Genomic DNA, 19,746 nt, shown 5'->3' on the forward strand with positions numbered 1-19,746 from the left:
TTGAGCGTGGCCTTCATCATTGTTCTGCACCTTTGCGGTCAAGGCCGGGTTGCGATATTGCGTTATTGCCCCCCCCACCCCACCCCTCCCTTTTTTCTTTTGCATGGAAACTGTCTAAAAGATGATTTGCTGTCTTGCAAGGTCACAGTAAAAGAAATGTATTTATTTATGTCTTCAATTGACTCTTTGTATCCATTCTGACCTCTCTTGTGCCGATTGTCAAGCGGGCGGTGATGCAATAATCTCATCTACGATTCCCTAACACTAACTCTAACACTAACACTACCCCTTTATCATTGTGGGATATTTTTTTTTTTTTTTCACTCCACACCACAATCATGACTCAGCATATTTCCTCACCTCGCTTCATTTGTTTCCCCTCCGTTGTCAAGGATGGCGGCGAGGAGCGGGAGAAAGGAAACGGGAGATTGTAGGACTGAAATAATGGCGTGATGATTAGATTTTGTTTGAGCGGGAGTGCTGAGGTCAGCACGGCTGCTAATTAAAACGAAGACAAAGATATAAGGAGGGAAAAAAAAAAAACAGCGGGTGGAAGCGACTTGGCGTGTCTTCATTGCTTCTTATCTTTATCTTTTTATTATTTGGCGTCACATGTATATGATATATTTTTTACATTTTATTATCAAGTCTGCAGGCCTGCCATATAAAAGTGGAGGCGAAGATGTGGAAATGAGGACATGTGTCAGAGCGGACGGACGCAGGATAAGCAACGGCCAGTGAATTAGTCACAGATACAAAATAAAGAGTGCGAAGCCCAAGAGGAACAGAGGGCCAAAAAAAAGCGGGCGAAATATGATAGTGTGTGTTTTGATGAGAGGAGAAAAAAAACCTCTTAAGTAAAATCCCCTCTTAGTTGAACCCCAAAGATGGATGCCAGGTTGTTCAACTGGAACTATGAAGCGCTCCCAATAAATTTTCAGAGCAACCAGAAAATAGACAACTTAGTTTTAAAAGTAGTTGAATAACATTTCTTCAAATTTCGCAAAAGTCTGTTTCCTTACCTCTCCCGTAGTGCGTGTGACTCAAGGTGAAAAAGCAAACAGGCAGTCAAACTGCTGATTGGCTAATACAAGGAACCACTCAGATCTGCTTCTGCACGCAGGGTCACGAGCACAGCAACGAGAGCGAGAGAGATGGGTGCTGAAGTGAGCCAAAATAAACCAGCGTTTAATTGATCGGCCTTGAAAGTTAAAAAAAAAAAAAAAAGGCCAATGCCGATAATCTGCAAAATGACAAATATCGGCGCCGATAATCGGCCTGGCCGATTATCAGTTTATCACTAGTTCAATATTGACAGCGAATTTCTTCCCGTATTTTGTCATCTGTCCGATTCCACAGACTAGCAATCCCGTGTCGATCCCGATCCCTTCCTCCCTCGCTCCTCCGAGCTGGATTTACAACTAGAATTTGGGAAACAGAGCAGCAGAGGCGGGGGGGGGTTATGCTTCGGGGGCTGAAAAAGGATCCGGGCAGCGGTGGGCCGCTGGGGGAGTGGATGTGATGAGAGGAACTCAGGAAGGAAGCGAGGAAGTGGAAAAGACAATGTGCACGTATTATGTTCATCATATGGTTTTAGCGGTAACACTTTTTTTTTTTTTTTTTTTTTCGTGCAGACTCAAAACAGGATGAAGCTGATGGCGGACAACTACGAGGACGAGCACCTGAAGGTGTCGTCTCCCAACTCGGAGCCGCCCAACAACCACAAACCCTCCCCGGATCAGGTGAATCTTTTTTTTTTTTTTTTTTTCCTAACCTCGCACCTCAGCGCGACTTGCTTCCTGTTGAGACTAACCCCCCGCAAAACGCTTTCCTGATGCTCTCTCTGGACTCACGCCGCTTCAGGACGATGAGGAGGGCATTTGGGCCTAGCGGGTCCGACACGTCCTCTTCATTGCTTTTCTCGCACCGTTTTGTACAGAAGGGTGAGCATCTTCAACGCCGGCGTCCGGTGATCCTTGTGGCGTTCCTCATCTGTCCGTCGTTGACTTTTCGCCCCCCCCCCGGCATGCCGCTGAATGCTGTTTTATGTTGCCCTCGTTTTGCTCTCATTTATTTGCGGTTTAATTTTGTCATCTGCTCAGTCATAAATCATCCGACATGGTCTATCATTTAATTCACGTCATTTGCACAGTCAGTTATGATGTGTTTATGCTAACAAGATGGAGGAATGTCGGAAAAACGGAAGACCATTGGTTTGTTTTTCTGCGGTAATACCGATTTTTAGCAGTCGAGGAGGCCGATAACCGATATTTGGAGCCGATATGTGTGGTAAAAAAGGAAATATTGGTCACAGTACAGACTCAAACACTTAATTGTTAAGTAAAATTAATTTACTTTCTGGCTTCAATGGCAGTCAATGAGTTAAACAGATTTTTTAAATTTAAAAAAAAAATAAAAATTATTTTATCGAAAACAATCGGCATCTTTGTTCTGACAAAAAGTGCCGCGAGCTCCCGATTTCAACAGCATGTTTTAGAAAGTTCAATGAAAACAAATAAATAGCTCTTCAACTGTTAATAAAGTTTTCCAGGATTTTAATAGAAGTAAAATGTTAATGTTATCAATAAATAAATAAATAAAAATAATAGAATAAAATAAATTTAAAAAAAATTTAAAAAAAACAGCCGTCAGATTTTTAACAAGTTTTGCAGCGTTCTAACATATCCCAAACTAAATTAACAAAACTTACATTAACTCGTTCCCTACCATTGACGGCTAAAGACGTCAAAGCTCCATTTTTTTTTTTTTTGTTTACTCAGCTGATAGCGAATGTCTTTAATTTGCACCTCAACTCCGAGCGAGGAAGGCGAGGCATCTCTTCTTTCGTGTAAAGCCGTTGCACACACTCTCGCCTCGGTGTTGCGAGGCAGGTAATTTGCCATAGCACATTACATCTGAACACTGAGTGCCTGTGTTCACGCCTGCACGCCCGCAGCGTATTTGTCGAGGACGTTTTTATGGCTTTTTGCATTTTTAATGGTCTTTGCTGGTATTTGATGCGTCGCTGAAGAAAGACAAGCATGGAAATGTTTTCACCCGTTACAATAATCCACTGTAGGACTTCATTTGCCGTGTTTTATTTTTTTATTCATTTTTTAAATCAAATAGCTGACATGCGAGCGTGTCAAAACATGTCTTTGTATGTTTGGTGTGCAAAAATTTCACCATAAATAATAAAAAGTAAATAAATAATGTGACCCTCGGTACCCAGGCGGTCAGCGAGCGGAATGTCTCTCGTCGGGGTTGTTTCACGACGCGGTCAGGGTGCGGTGGGCCTGCATGGGGAGGCTAATAAAACGCACACCACACACCAACACACACTTCTGACACGGGCGCACGGCGCCGTGGAATTATTTCTCCTTCGAGATGCTTTCGTAGCGCAGTAATGCGCTCGTTTGATAGCGCGGCGGGCTCGTTAAACGGGCACTGTTTGGAATAGCGGGCAGTGTAATACAAGCAAAACAGCCGTTCTGTATATACGGCCAATAGCCTTGAATAAAAGCGAAAGCAAAAATGAGCACCTGCGTTAAAACGTAGACCCGATAATGCTCAATATCCTCCTGTTCTTTCTGTCTGTTTCCAATTTGTTGGGAATTATTTGATCTGCTGGAAAGTGTCAACAGTCATTTTTTTTTTTTTTTATTTTATTTTTTTTAATTTTAATTTTTTTTAATGAATTTCTTTAATTTTTATGAATAATAGCATTTTTTTTTTTAATGAATTAATTTTTTTTTCGCACAATTGGCAAGGAGAGCGCCACTGCCAACTACTGGAGAGGATGTGCAATTACACTTTATTGTAGCACGGCGGGAAAAAAAAAAAAAAAGCATGTTCCCCTGGTTCCCAAGCGCCCCCCCTCATCATCGCACCGCGACCCCCCCAAGGGGGAGGTTTGCCCCTCTATTTGAGATGCACGGGCATAAGCAGAGCGATTCGGCTATATGACAAACGTGAAGCTCCGGTCACGCCTGGGTTCTTCCTTCCATGCAGCCTTTATTTCCTAATGGACTTTAATTGGCTGCAGGGGTGCGATTCATACGCCTTCTAATGACTTTGACAATTGTATTTTCTGTCTCTGCATGCTTCGTTACGCACCTGGCTAAAGTGTACTTGCGCTGGAAATGGGTGAAGGTGGCTTGACACGTCAAGAACGGACGGCTGCTGGCGCGGCGGCGCACACGCACTCGCCGTCAGTCGCTAAACAAGACGCGGGCTCGGAATGGGAAGTGGCAGCTACTTTGATTTCCCGTCAGCTTCCATTTGCCATGCGGAAAGAGTTTCCCCTTTTTTTCTTGGCCAAATGCAAACGCGTATCCTATTATACAGTAATTTGATTTGCTGTGTAATAAATGAGGTAGTGAATTTTTTTTTTTCAAGGGCTCAAGCTATTGATTATTTGGTTATTCTATTGATTAATTGAACAATTGAAATTAATTTAGCCTGATTTCAAAGGTGACCTTGAGCGTATGAGGCTTTAAAAGCTGGACCAGTGAGTGACGTGGGTGTCAGCGAATGACTATGTAGATTGCTGATTTGTTCTCGAACGTCATTCCAGTGCACCGACTGAAGAGTGGAATTCTTTTTTTTTTTTTTTTTTCGCCCGAATTTGTTTGAATCCAATTATTCACAATATTCAACGAATCGTTTCAGCGTAGTAGTTTTGCCCTACCAGTCACGACCACAACTCGGGTATCTTAAACCTTTTATGGGACACAAATGCAAGCTTAAAAAAATGGGAGTTGTAGTCTTGCTTTTACTTACTTCTAATAACTGTCTCGTAAAAGTTTTCACACGAATAGGTGGACACGATACCGACACGAAACAAAGACAGGCAACGGGCGACACGTGAGGTTTTTTTGTCAAATATTTTTTGTATGTCCCTAAAAAAAAAAAAATGACCTCCTTTCTTCAGATTCTCTCTCCTCTCCTGGATCTGGACCAGAACCGCAGTAAGCTGAAGCTGTACATCAGTCACCTGACCTCGCTGTGTCAGGAGCGAGACCCCGTCATACTGCAAGACTTCGCCCCGCCGGCCGCCTATCACCGCGCCGACTCCGCCGCCGCCGCCGCCGCCTGGCGAGCGCAACTGCACGGCATGACGCACGAACAGGTGGGGAGAAGACGCTCTTAACGTCCACTTCCATCCCGTGACACTTTAAACACTCCTGCAAATGTGGTAAAGCGCTCGTTTGTACATTCGTTAGCGACTCCGCGGAAGGCTGATTTATATTTTCAGCGCATTTTACGCCAATGATTTCATTCTGGGATGGATAGTAAAATTCACAACTCACATTCACAAGCTCATTTGAGTTTTTTTTTAACGTCAACCCAGAAACCACATGCTGCTCAAAAATGCTATTACGGCGCTGTAAAATCCTGCTGCAAATATCATCTGTGTGTGTGTGTGGGCGGGCGAAGGGCACACCCTGGCATGCTTTTGGCGCCTCCTTTGACTTTATTGAAAAGATTTACTCCGGCAGGTCACCTGGCGACAAGCGCTTGGCTCCAGAACAATCGGCCGTTAGTGAGTTCTCTTTTTTTTTTTTTTTTTTTCCAGTTTTTCAAAAAGATCATTGGCCAGCAGGATGACGGCGAGTCGGTATGTGCGGCAAGGAGTGCTGGAGCATTTATTTGACTGCCGAAAAAGTTGTCATCGGGGAGAGGCTTGGGGTACAATCGCATAAAAATGAGGAAAAGGGAAAAGAAATCGTTAGCTCAGCGTCACGGGAACTGCTCGCTTGAATCTATTTTGCGGCGTTTTTTGTGGCCTCTCCTGTTGCTGGAAGCATATCAGGGGCTGATACATGATCACTCAATGCGGGATGCGTCAAAACGCACGACACGTTGGATCCTCACGAGCGGCGAGACAATGCCCGAAGGTGTTTTCACAAAAATAGAAAACGTCCTCTGTGGTCCGCTGGCTAAAGATGCAAAAAAAAAAAAAAAAGAAAAAAAAAGGAGAAAAACGCCCTTTCAATTAAAATTGAGTTGTGGGCTCCTTAGAAAGGGCGTTACGTTCTCATTATAGTCCGTTTTCCGCTCGTTGGATGGATTTGTATGCTCAGCTGGGCGATTTCATCATGGAGCAAACGGAACGAATAACCTAAAAGTGTTTGGGGAGTGAACCCAATCATCGGATAACGATAATCAGAACGTACACGATAATAAAATATATTTTGTATCCATTGTGAAAAAAATATATATTATATTGCCGTTTATGATCCGAGCAATCGATGTTAATCAGAAAGGGATCCGGGATGGAGCCTTGAGGTACTCCACATTTTGCTGCTCTCTGATTTAAAGTTAATCATAAACACAAGTTACCTCTGCTTTTTAATTCAGGTGAAAACCAATCGCGAACTTTTGAATGGCGGGCCCCGAAAAACGACTCATATGGAAGCATCTTTTTCAGACTCAAGAATTTTGTTTTAAAAAAAAAAAAAAATGTCCCACCCTTGTCTGGACTATAACTCATTTCCACACAATAGCCACAGCCATGCGTCAGTCGGCGGCTTTTTTTTTTTTTTTTTTTTCAAACGTGGCGCCTTTGTAATCACAACAACGCATCGCGTCGTCGAGGCCGCTTCCCGCTGCCGTTTGTAGCGTTTACATGCAATTATCGCCAGGCAGCGCACTCGCATGCAATTAAAAAAAAAAAAAGGCAGTCCAAAAGTGAGAGCTTGTTTCTCTGCCAATAATAATAATAATAAGCGTCACGGCTGAACGACATCTCTAATGAGCACAGCGGCGACTCCGACCTCCGCTCCTGGCCCAAGTGAAACTATGCGGGTCGCTCGGCTGACCGTGTTTTGTTGTTGCTGGAAAGAATTAATGAAGTGTTTTATTGTCTTTTATGAATCCCGAGTGCATTGTCGTCTAATTTTGTCTGTCCCCCGGAAAGGAAATTTTTTTTTTTTTAAAAAACGCCAAAATGCGGCTCCTCCTATTTTCAATCGGACAAGTCGTGGTAATGAAACAAAATAGCATACAATTACAGAGTGCGCATGTCATTGTCACGCCGGCGTCCAAAAGCAACAAGAGCTTCTTTTGCATGCATACTTGTTGGCTTATATGTCCTTGAAGGACAAAAAAAAAATGGGTTGTTTCAAAGGATGTCAAATATAACAACCCAAAATAAAACTTGCTGCAAAAAGCCTTTTTGGTCGATAACAACGCTCCGTTTTGCTTGTCGAGGTATTAATCAAACAATATGTTTAGGATGGCGGCGCGAGGAAAAAAATCGTCGGTGCCACGCCATGTTTGTTGTTTCAGCGTCGCCCGAGTGCAGACTGGCAGACGTCAACGTGCGTGTTTGCGCGGCGACTGTCGCGCTCACCGAATGATGAGCGACGGCGGGGGCGGAGGTGGAACCTTTTTTTTTTTTGTTTTTTTTTTTTGTTTTTTTTTTCCCGCCGCCAACATGGCTGCTGATAATGCAGGATTGGAACATTTGGCGGTTTCCCTCCGATACAAAGACGGCTTTGTTTACATCTCCCTTTAATTATTCATTGGAATATTACTGCGTTTGCCTAATCTCATTTCCTACTCACTTGAGTCTGCTTCCATGGAGATATGATATTAAACCGCAATTATCACATTAAGTTGAATCACCCTCAACACACAAACAAACAATTGTTTTTGTCTTGAGCTTCTACGGCTAACTTTTTATTTATTTATTTTTTTCGCCCCAACGGAGCCCTTTTTCACCACGTCTGTTCCCTTTGTAGCCTGTTAACTGGACTACTGTACAAAGATAAAACACACGCAGTTAAGTTATGTGCCTTGAGGGCTCCGGCCAGCTACAAAATCGAAAGCATCAGGCTTTGAATTTAGCAACTGAAACGGATTGCCTGATGTCACTTTAAAGTTGAATGTAAACAAACAACTGCAGTTGGTCCGGTGGCTCTAATCCGTGAAGCGCATGCATTTGTTTAGCAGTTTTTAATTGAGGTCAGTGATTAAATGCATTCATAAAACAGTCCGGAAAAGATTAAATGCAAAATTTATTGATTTTTTTACAAAATCGAAGTAGACTTTTAGACTTGAAGGATATTTGTAGCGATGCATACATCCTGTTTAAATTTGTCTTTTAAAAAAAAAAACGTTTTACATTTCAAATATAGTATCGTGAAATGGAGTGCCTGATGTCACGTTAAAGTTGAATGTAAACAAACAACTGCAGTTGGTCCGGTGGCTTTTATCCGAGATGCGTTTGGATTTGTTTTACAGTTTTTGATTGAGATCAGTGATTAAATGCATAAAACAGTCCGTAAAGATTAAATGCAAATTTTTTTAATTTTTTTTTACCAAGATTTTTAAACAAAATCAAATTAGACTTAAAAGAAGAATATTTGTAGCGATGCATACATCCAGTTTAAATTCTTCTTTTTAAAAAAAATAAAATAAAAAATACATTTCAAGTATAGTGCTATTGAAATTATAGCTCAGTCATATTTAACTTTTAAGCAAATCCATTTCATATACAATGCATTCTAATTGACGAACACCTGATGTAGAACGGTTGAAATTATGACATTATAATCCTCCGCACAAGCTCACGATGTCTTTCACAACATAACATTTGTGTTCCAGCATGTAGACATTCGAGCCCTGCGATATGAGTCAAGGCACACACACACGTGCACGCAGACACACACATTTCTCGCTTCATTCCTACTCTGATAACCGGCGTGTCGGCGCGCATATATATTGTGTGTGCGCACTTGATAATCCATCACGATAATGGAGCTTTAATGGCCGTAGTAAAAATCGTCTTCTACAACCTAACACACTCTCACGCGCATATCTTGGCTCTTTATCTGTGCTTTTCAACCGCGCTTGCTCGTAATATAACGCACTTGCCTCTACGGCACACGTGCACGGTCACCTTCATAATAATGACACAAATATGGAACTCTAGGGTTGTGGATGTGGTTGATTTTTTTTTTTTTTTTTTGGTAATTTCAAAAGTTACATTGTGAGATGCAGTCCATGGATGATAAACGCCTTTGGTCAGACATTCATCGCTATTTTTAAATATCGCGACTGCGGGTGTCGGCGAGGTCAAGGTTGCGAGAGGCAGAAGATAGGCAACACCTCCATTTTTTTTATCCGCGCCCTATCTTATCTTTACGGCCGTGTTTTTCTAAGGGAGATTGCGGCTAAAGCCGTAGAGAGCGAGGAAAAAAAAAAAAATTGGGAAATGTTTTGTTAGTTTACTGATGCAACACCGCGAGAGGTGACCGTGCAGATTGGCGAACATTTTAGTGAGTTAAGTCAAGTTCCTTGCAAGTTCCTTTTGGGGATTTGCGTCGTCGTTTGCTCAATTTATTTATTTATTTTTTTTTTTTTTTTTGCTTTGACTTCCAAGAAAAAAAAAATCGCAAGATTTCATGCTTTAACAATACTCACTGGCATCTATTCTTTATCCTCTGCAAAAAAAGATCTCAGTCGTTGTGAAGCTCTGCGAGACAGTGTGATACTCCCCCTAGTGGCCAAGTCGAGCACACCAGGAGGTACTGCAATCAGTCAGTCATTCCAGACTCCATTTTTATTTTTATAAAGTGCAATATATAATAAATCGAAAATGGATTACAAAATAAAAAATTCAGGGACCACTTGAACGCATTTGCATTCATTCCAGCGGTGACGGATGATTTGTGCGTTCCGAGTTCAACTCAAGTCACCAACAGTATTAAGAACAAACAAACAAAAACAACTGCGTGATATACGGACGCCGAATATTTTTCATGTGATTTTTCATGACTCATTAACGTCCGTCATTACGACCAGATGTTCTACACACGAGTATTAATGTGCCGTTGAGATTGCTGGCTAATAGACGAGAGCGCCGAAAGGAGTTCGGATTGAACCTTTGAAATGTTTGGCAATGTTGAAGCCGTGTTTGCGCGCACACACACGGTGGCTAACGTTAGCTTGTGTTACACGGCTCCTTGAGCAGCTCTCTCGTATTGATACAGATGTATTGGTCGTTAAGGCAGTCAGGTTAGACGCGGCGGCCCGAGTCGCAGCCAAAGCAAACAGCGGCGGCGCTTTCTCACAGAAATGTTCCGCTCGCCACGGGGCATGCGGGAACGCGCAATTTTTTTTTTTTTTTTTTTTTAACCATGGTGTGAGTGGAGTGTGTTTTAAACATGATCACGTCGCTTTTGCTTTATTTTGATTTATTTGGAGCTAACATACATTCCTGACCAAGGACGTACATTGTCGCCAATTATTATTTTTTTGTTTTTATCAGTCCGCTTTATGGAAAAAAGTATTTTCTCACCTGTCTTCCAAAAATGACAATTTAATTTTTAATTTTTTTTTTTGGGGGGGGGGGCTTGGCAGTTGGAGGCGGAGTTGGCGCAGTGTGAGCAGGAGGGGGCGGAGCTTCAGGAATACGCCAACCAGGTGCTGCAGCAGATCGCCGACCGCTGCCCCGACATTTTGGAGCAGGTGGTCAACGCCCTGGAGGACAGCAGCTGACACGTTTCCGTCATCAATTGCGTTTTTTTTTTTTTTCGTGTAAAAAGTGAGTACACACTGTTCTTCAAGTGCGCCATTTTGCTGCTATCTTTTTCGTTGTCTTCTTCTGTGGTTTCCGTCAGCCTTCCGTTGCGCCACGAACACTTGCAATAATCCCTTTACTATCAAATGTGTGGATGAGAACACGACGAGGAATCCGTTTTGTTTTTCTTTCTGGCCGGGGAGGGAGAGACTATAAATATTTTGCTTTTGCTAATATATATAAATATACATATAAATGTAAAACACTAATGTTTTAATTCCAATTGTATGACCACGTGCTTTGTTGTCACCAGCAGGAAACTTTGCAGGTTTGAATTGTTTACTTAAAAAAAAAAAATAATAAAATCCTCGGGGCCGAGGGTTGAAAAAGAAGAATTGAAATGGAATAAAAAATGCGTATCGATCTTTTCTTGACTGTGGAAGAGCATTTTCGAACACACCTAATTCTGTTTTTTTTGGCAAGCCACTGTCAAGACAAATGTCCCCCAAACGGCGCTTCCAACATTCCCACTATGCCGTTATCGGCTCCTTTGGCGAACGTCGCCTTATCTTGACCCCGGCCGCCGCTTTATTTTCCTCTCCTCCCACTGTAATGACACGATTCCACCGCTCGCTCTTCCCTATCTGTCCTTTGCGACGGCCTCTTCCTGTTGCACTTAACATTCTTTCCACCTTAGGAGATATAAAATCCACGTTTACCTGTCCTTCACATATTCTGCTTTCTCCATCTATACTGTCGTAAAAAAAAAAAAACAGCGGATGGAAGAAGCGGCCGGCGTGCTCTAAAACTACCCAATTTATAATCTGACTTTTACGACATTCTAACCCCTGCTTGGTATTTATTTAATCATTTGAGCTCCTTGACTTCCATATTGAAGCGTGGCCCTTCAGTACACGCATCTAGAGGTGCATTCAAGGGGGGGGGGGACATCCAGCGCGGCCAACGAGGCGCTCCAAAGTAAACCGCTCGTGGATCTGCTCTAAATCACGCACATTAATGGGTCTTATCACAGTAAATAAATATGCCACACAAATATTTAGCCTCACATGCATGCAAATGATGATAAATGCCCGCCCCCGTGTTTTATGATCGGGGATTAATTCGGGAGCAGACGGACAAGTACGAATCCAATATGAGATTGGGATCGAAAAAACGAGTGCCTTAAATTAGGCCGGCCGGTGTGGCGCACTCCTGATAAGAATCGGTGATATCGGTGATTCCTCCTTGCACAGAGACACCGATGTCCTTGAGATAACGCGTTTGTGAGCATTTAGAAGAAGCCTGTATATAATAAGAGAAGGGAAGGTTGAAGACATGTGAGAAGGACAAATCCAGGAGCAGAGCGGCTCAAATAAACTGTTAGCCAGCGACACTCCAAACATCCTGAAGACTCTTCACCTTCAAGCTGAAGATGAGGCTTCGGGCAGTGGTCTTGGTTGGAAGAGCAGGATTGCATTGCGCTCCCCGACTCAAGGATTCACCTCCTGTCAGCATCATCGTGGAATTCCAAATGAAGACTTTTGTTCACTCTGGATTTATTTATTTTTTTTAAACTTTCACCTTGAATAAAAGATGTTCTGAAATTGCCTGATGTTGTATTTTTACACCATATTGATGGCCTGTATACACATATGAATTGCTATGTTTTCTCATCAGCAACAATCATAAAAGTATATACAATATTGATTTGACTGAACACAGTAGGCCATCTGTATTCATTCGGGACCAACTGGTAAGCAATTTGGTTGCTATAGTAACAGAAAGCAAGTGTTTGGTACTTTAGGTTAGGTTGCGTTTGCAAGTCAGGGTGGCCGAGCGGTCCAAGGCGCCAGACTCAAGGTCCAAATCCTTTCAATCTGACAAATTGGGATTTCTGCTCTCCCAACGGAGGCGTGGGTTCAAATCCCACTCATGGCAATTCTTTATTCTTTTGGTTGACCTTTGTTTTTTTAATCACTGTAAATTACACAAAAATGGTGTCTGTGCTAATTTATATGATAATTATTATTATTATTATTGCACACAATAATAATAATATGGCACTTTAATCTTAGTCTTTTTAATTCCACTCGTAAGTATTAGGATATATTGATTTTTTTATCAACATCTATGAACTTTAACTTCATGGGGAAAAGAATACCATAAAAAAAAAAAAAAAATGGGGGGGCGAGGATAGATTTCACAATTTAGCGCGCTTTGATATGTCAGGATGGCCGAGCGGTCTAAGGCGCCAGACTCAAGGTTCGTCACCTTCCCAGCGGGATTTCTGGTCTCCGAATGGAGGCGTGGGTTCAAATCCCACTCCTGACACACTTTTTTCCCGAATTTGGACCTCTTTGATGGACACACCTTCCTCACTTAGAAACACCCACTCCCTCCTCTTCCTCCTCATTTTGACACACTGCACGTAGGAGCAGATTCGGCAGTCGGAACCACAACTTTTTGGGTCACGACATAAACAATCTAGCTTAGTGTTTTGCAACTTTTTTTGACAACTTGTTGCTTTTCTTCTTAATTATCTTCATTGTATTGGATAATTTTTATTTTATTTTTTTCTATTGACTTGAGTTAATTCCGCACACCTGTTGATCGGAGCAGACCGGTTGGAGCTCGTATTTATCTTCACGTTGGACTTTTAAGGACTTTTCCGAACCTTCCCTCCACGGAACCTCGTTTCGATCACTTCTACTGGTCATAAATGGACTGTGTGACTCGAAAAAAGTGGACTAAGGTGATATCTGTCAAAACAGAGGCACGGCAATAAGTGGGTTTCTGTCTCGCACTTTCAGCACTTCTTTTTTTGTTCACTTTTTGACAAACTTCAAGCTCAACAAAAGGAATCGGCCACATTAGGTAAGAAAAAATATTTTATTATTTGTCAAATATGCGTGTATTTTTATTTATTTATTTTTTGACATGTCACTATATAGCAGTAATTGGATGCTTCTAACGTGTTTTATGACCCGGTTAAGTTGCTGTGTTGTCCCCCTCGCTAAGTTTAGTCTATATGTGGAGAAAAGTGCCTATATGTCAAGTGTGTGACAGTGGTGAAGTGCAACGTGTGTGTTTTTAGCCTCAATGTAGGCTGCCCTCTCACTATGCGGTGCAGCCTGCCTTCTATTTTGGGTGAAAATGATGCACAAATGTTTCTCTCAGTGTGGAAGATGTGATTTTATGCAACTATGCATCTCCCAGTTCGGGGATTTCTGTTTGGAGATGCAAACTTGTGAAAGTATTTAGACACAGATTAGTAGGCCTGTTTGCATGTTATGGTACATCAGATTAATGCCTATAACTTAACTCCATTGCAAAAAGTTCTCGTGTGACTTTTGAAAAAAGTCATTTGAATTAATTTTTTTTTCATTATTTAAGTTGTCTTAGATGCATCAGTGTAGCTCTCCACACTTTAAGCAAACTCTAAAGTGATACTTAAGGGACATGTGTGCATCTGAATGGGTGGCATGTCTTTGCTTTTGTGGATGGATCCCAATGGGACCTCTAATGACTAACACACACACACACACACACACCCACGCACACACACACACACGTATATAAGTATATATTCAGAGGTGCATGTGAACACCGTGGCCTCTCCATTTGAAGAATTTCTCTGAATGATGATCCCTGATTGGTTGATGTGCATCCTGGGAATTCTTCTCCATTTGGGAATGAGCTTGACCCCCTCCGTGTGTGTGTCAGCATGAGGCAAGACAGGTCCCCTTGAGCCTTTGGGAACGAATCACTCAAGGATGCTAACACGCTTAAAGTGAGAAGATCGCTATTTCTTTGATAAACGAGGAGCTTCAGATGCTGCGGCGATGTCATCACGCCGGCCTCCGGCCGAGGCTGGGCTTGGCATGTTTTGGCTTGCTGACCAATGTGTGCGTGTGTGTGGTACATGTGTTTGGATTTTACGCGAGCAGTACTATGCACATAATTGTAGACGTTGTCTATATAAAAGACACTGGCAGGCGGCCTGCGTTTTGTCACCGCCACAGCACGACCAATTTAACCTCCTTTGACCTTGAAAGTTGCATTTTAATTAAAATGTGTTTTGTCATTCAAGCATATTTTATGGGGTGTAGAAATACAACGAAAATGCATTTGTTTGTGTTTATGTGCTGTGTTGCTATGGAGAGTAATACAAAGTTACCTGATTTTTTTTTTCCCCCTTTGTCTTAAATACAACAACAGGTCACTTTTACAGCTAATAATATATAAATTAAATTCATTGCACCCCCCCCCCTCCTCCAAAGAAAAGAAAGTTAATAATGTTGACCCTCTCAGAGCATTAAGCGTTTAAAATAATGAAGTGAGCAACGTGTTTTTTAGTGCAAGTTAGATGAGAAGAAACACTGCCGTCTACTGGTGACTCATAGTATTACAACACCTTCAATCATCCCACACGCAACGAAAGCACCCCGAAAAGGTTATAAAAGTAGTTTAGAATGGATGTTTGCCACACTCTGTGTTAGTCCGGCAGTGGCTGCCTAACGTAATGACGGTTAAATACAGTAAAAGTGTTTCGAGTGAAGCACACAATGTATTTTTAGTGTTGCAAATAGGGTGGTGTATTGTAGTCGCTGCTTTAAAAAAAAAAAAAAAGAAAAAAAAACTTTACACTTTGCTATTGCAGTAAAAGAGTTCACCGACAGATGGCGCTGGCTCACTGACACTAGTAGAGTAGTGGACATGCTAAGCAAAGAGGGCACAAGGTGAGCTCCACGTTTGAGCAAGTTAGTTACCATTATTTGGTAAGAAAATATATCAACAGCTCTGAGGAAAAAAAAAAAGACACTAAAAACAACATTCCACCATTTTTCATTTTCTTCTTGAAATCACAATACAATGATGCCTTGATTTACTAGTTCAATTTGGTCCATGACCATGCTTGCAACTCCAAACACTTGAAAATGACTTCACCTATTGAAATGAATGGGAATGCAAATAATCAGTAAAAAAATTGCACCGTGTAGTACTGTACTGAATAAAATCAAACAGAGGTAACATCATAAATATCATGTAAAGAATTCAACAGTTTGTGTATCACGATTTCATATATTATTTCAATGGACATTGTGTGTCTGTTTTGTGTGGCTTTGCCACAAGGTGGCAGTATAATATATACGGAAATACACCAAATAGATTGGAGGAAGAAACGGGAAAAATGTATCACAAGCTTTTTTCCCCCTGATGATAAAGAATATATGATATTAATATTATATAATATTAATGCAAGTTTGTTCGCCTGTGCAAGCCAGTCCATATTATGCGATAGCATGACCCCAGCGTACGTTCATGAGGCAAATTTAGGTTTAATGCACGTTTATGGTTAGTTTAACAGTAAACTCGAGCTGGGAGTGTTAATGTAAAGTTTCTGTAATATAAATATGACTTTTACTCTACCAAATACCTTCAAAAATCAAAATCACACAAACTGGTCTCTATCTTTTCCGGAGCTATGTATTGAAAATGCAGTGACATTTTCAAGCGGAATTGAAAACACATGCTTCAGTTTTAACTCTTAACAACTATGACTCAACAGAAATATGCTCCATTCTGTCAACACGCACAAAACAACCACCCCTCCCCCACTCCCCCCTTCCCCCCCATCCTACCCACCCTCTGTGGGCACCGTGCCCAGCGAGAGGCAGCCTAAGCTGGCTGCCCAGCCCCAGCAGCGTTCCTCTTGCCACACCAGCAGCAAGCAAGCAAGGAGGAGAGAAAAAAATGAGTGGGGGGGGGGGTAAAACGGGAGAGGGGACGAGGAGATAAGTGCGCGGATGACAGCCGAGAGGATGAAGAGATAAGAGGATGCGCGCGATACGTGCAACAGAGGAAAAAGGGTGGGTGAAAGAGTCGGGGCGGAGGGGGGTGCACAGGAGAGGCGAGACAAAAGGAGATTAGAAAAATAGATAGATCAATAGATGGAGTGATAGAGCCAACAAAGACCGAAGCTACAAAGGAGAAAAAGAAAGGGAGGGAAAGAAAAGAGCTGGGTAGACAGCCAACACTCCCCGGGGGGGGGGGGGGGAGGAGAGAGAGCGAGAGAGAGAGCGAGAGAGAGAGAGCGAGAGAGAGAGAGAGAGAGAGAGAGAGAGAGAGGTCAGAGCAACGGGACACATCTCTGGAGAGTTTGCGTGTGTGTGTCGGATGAAGGGAGGATGAGAGAAGAATGCAGAGGAGGAGAGCAGCCAAGCGTGGAGGGAGGACGACTTGTGTAAGACAGCAAAAGCCTGAGATGCGCGACCTTGGAAATGTATACAACACTCTGACACGCGTAGAACTGCCATTCAGTGTGCCTAATGAAATGGCCGGCGAGCCTCAAAGCGAAGGTCAAAAAAAAAAAAAAAAAAAACATCATAATTTGTCATCTCACTCATGCTAAACGAGATACAAGACATGACACGGTGTCAGAAAATGATGATGATCCATCACTCTTGTTTACCGTCCGCGTGCCATACTTCAAATAAATGACGCAGAACAATAACCGTCATTTTGCGACCGAATCACTGACTCTGCATGTTAGCACTCCATTAAATGACCATCATCACCATCTTCATAATGGAGTATAATCAGCAACTGCACCCACCAGTGAGCCGAAGGGGTAATATCATCTTTTTTTTTTTTCGGGTCGTAAACCACCATGCGCTCATTGGACACTTTATTAGGTACACATGCACGTTGTAATGATCAAAATCTGTCCTGCTAAACGTAATCCACTTTTTATTGATTACTCTCAAATATGGTGTAAATCTGTTTGAGCAGGACGATGTAGAGCCATTCTCCTTAATATGAGACGTTCATAATAATCTCCTTAGTGCCGAAAATATGCGACGAGGGTGGGTGGGAGTTAAATCATACTTTGGTGATTTGAACAATTTTTTGTGTCTTTGTAAGTAACGTGTGTGCCAACTTCTACTTCCGCACACTCCAGCGACAAAGCTTCGTGAAATTCTGGGATGCCTCAAGGCTCCTTTGTCAGTCCTCCAACTTTTAACAGACCGAATTATCTTATCTTTAGTCCCTAAAATGAAAAAAATCAGTGCAGCATTCCCACTTGTAACCCATACGCGAGCTTGCATTTTCTCCAGCTCCCTTCGGACTCGTTGTGTTTGTCTTTGTGTGCGTTTGTGTGCAGACGTGCCGGTTGCCATCCCTCAGTCTCGGCGCGTGTATGTGGATGTGTGTGTGTGTGTGTTCGCCACTAGCCCCACCAGCGAAATGCAGCCAGCATGACGGAGAATGACAGGTTGATTTATGGCGAGGCTATAAGTAGAATGACTACTGCTCCAGTGTGTGTGTGGGGGGGGGGGGGGGGGGGGGGGCGTGTGTGTGTGTGTGTGTGACATAGAGAGGGAGGCAGGAGTGGAAACATGGAAAAGAAAAATGGAGTATGATGGCGATGGAGTGAATGATGCGGAAGGAGAGCTCGGCTGGAATTTGGGATTTGCATATTAACCGAGCAACAATTGATCGAGTATTCATTGAATAATCGAGTAATCGACCTCGGTAACTTTTTACCGGCCCTATTATCTGTGTGTGTCTGTTTGTTTTTTTTTTTCCCTCCTGTTTTTGTTGTATAACCACGACAGTACAACACAAAATGTTTTTCAGGAGGATGGAGAGACTATGATAGTGTGAGACCGAAAAAGAGAGAGGGAGTACTGTCTTTGATGTTGCTCCTAGTGGGAGTTAGTCTTGGCACGCAGCCACAATCCCCCCCCCCCCCCTACCGCTCCCCCCTCCCTCTCACACAGCCCCACTCCACCCACCACACACACACACACGCACACACACACACACACACAGGTCCAGCTCCAGGGCTTTGTTGATTATTTCTGCTGGGACGATCAAAGACCGCCAGAGACCCCCGCCACCTTCCCGACCATCCATCCTTTACCTGTCTGCCATCCCTTCGTCCAAGTACAGTAGTTAGTAAATTTCGAAAATCTAATTGCAATCCCCCCATAATATTGCAATTGTTTAAAAATAATTTTTAGTCTTTTTTTTTTTTCAAGGTCCTCTTCCTATTTATTTTTAAATAAACAATTATGTTCTGGGGGTGCTGGACTTTTAGGGAAGAATGGGGAAAAAAATGAAAAGGTTGTTGCATTGGCCAGGAATCGAACCCGGGCCTCCCGCGTGGCAGGCGAGAATTCTACCACTGAACCACCAATGCATAAAGGCTTGCAGGCAGAATTTCCTACAAGAACTTGACACCACACTGCCTATGACCAAACTGGTAAAAAAAAAGAAAAAAAATCCCTCTATCTGTCCTACTAAGAAAGCAAAACAATCTTTTTCGCCCCCCACCCCCGATTGTGCGCTTGTGTGTGCGCTCGCGCCGTAATCCTGGCAGTGTGTGCCTGGCTGCTTATGAATTCTCTCTCTGTCTCCCTTTGAGCCCAGGAGCCTGAAGGTCTAACCTCCATTTGAACTCCTGCACTGATGTGTGCGTGTTCCCCCTTCGATGTCCCCCCCCCACCCCCCTCACATTGAGAGGACAGACTGTATGTTTGTTGACTTTTTGGGGTGGACAAATGAAGCTAACCCCAACCCCTTCCACGGTTGAGACCGTTTTGCCTTTCCTCTCTTTTTCCCTCTTAGGCTCGAGCGCCTAAGGCCGCATTTAAGGGTCATTAAAAGAGCTCGATGTGTGCACTCCGGGGCAGTGGCCCTTCCTCCCATGTCCAGAAAGGAAATACCAAATTACCGAGGCCCCCGCCATTTCTCTCATTCTCTCTCTCTCTCTCGCTCTCTCTCTCTCTCTCTCTCATGCTTTCTCCCGCTTTCACCCCCATGGGATATGTTTCTATTTTTTGACCGTCTATTATCTGTTTGGCAGCTTCGTCGCCGTATCCTATTTTTATTGCAAAATACATTTCAGGATGTATCAGGATCGTGAACATTTTGTACATGTGTCATAATGACCAACATGAAGCAGACACGAAGCCGGTGTGCATGTGCTTTGTGAGGACGGCGTTTGTGTGGGTGTGTGCGTGTGGGGGTGTGCGTGTGTGTGTGCGTGCTGGAGGTGTTCCAGGGCACCCGCCATGCCAGCCTGGCTGAGCTGCGGACACCCCGCTGGGGGTGCAGGTCTCAAGCCGCCCCCCCGCCACCACTGGCATGCTGGTTAGAAGTAGGGGGGAGGGAGGGGCCATGGGGGGGAGGATGGAGCGAGACACGCT

At 43.1% G+C, this 19,746-nt stretch overlaps 2 protein-coding genes and 2 non-coding genes across 13 annotated transcripts in view; 3 read left to right on the forward strand and 1 right to left on the reverse strand.

The window, feature by feature from the left end:
* LOC148341334 (ELKS/Rab6-interacting/CAST family member 1-like) overlaps positions 1-11,453 on the forward strand; it is a 59,086-nt gene extending 47,633 nt beyond the window's left edge. For 3 of the 10 annotated variants that reach the window (XR_015841996.1, XR_015841998.1, XR_015841999.1), the window contains 3 exons: positions 1,635-1,742; positions 1,864-1,943; positions 4,934-5,082. Coding sequence is in view for 6 of the 10 variants with exons in the window: in XM_088287780.1 (XP_088143906.1) it covers positions 1,635-1,742; positions 4,934-5,131; positions 10,372-10,509 (444 nt within the window). In the remaining 4 variants the exon portion in view is untranslated. Of the gene's footprint in view, positions 1-1,634; positions 1,743-1,863; positions 1,944-4,805; positions 4,867-4,933; positions 5,132-10,371 lie in introns of those variants that run through there. The other 7 variants (XM_088287780.1, XM_088287784.1, XM_088287779.1 and 4 more) reach the window with 3 other exon arrangements.
* Positions 11,454-12,755: 1,302 nt separating this feature from the next.
* Positions 12,756-12,862, forward strand: trnal-caa (transfer RNA leucine (anticodon CAA)). Its single transcript has 2 exons — positions 12,756-12,793; positions 12,817-12,862. It is a non-coding gene; the product is annotated as a tRNA-Leu (tRNA).
* A 36-nt stretch (positions 12,863-12,898) lies between these two features.
* wnt5b (wingless-type MMTV integration site family, member 5b) overlaps positions 12,899-19,746 on the forward strand; it is a 36,475-nt gene continuing 29,627 nt past the window's right edge. The window contains exon 1 of the mRNA XM_088286457.1: positions 12,899-13,405. The gene's annotated coding sequence lies outside the window, so the exon portion shown is untranslated. The remainder of the gene's footprint in view (positions 13,406-19,746) is intronic.
* Positions 18,667-18,737, reverse strand: trnag-gcc (transfer RNA glycine (anticodon GCC)). The gene has a single exon. It is a non-coding gene; the product is annotated as a tRNA-Gly (tRNA).

The sequence above is a fragment of the Idiotropiscis lumnitzeri genome, chromosome 2, assembly GCF_059441095.1.
Source record: "Idiotropiscis lumnitzeri isolate Australia: NSW breed Sydney's pygmy pipehorse chromosome 2, RoL_Ilum_1.0, whole genome shotgun sequence".
In the NCBI taxonomy this organism is placed as follows: Eukaryota; Metazoa; Chordata; class Actinopteri; order Syngnathiformes; family Syngnathidae; genus Idiotropiscis; species Idiotropiscis lumnitzeri.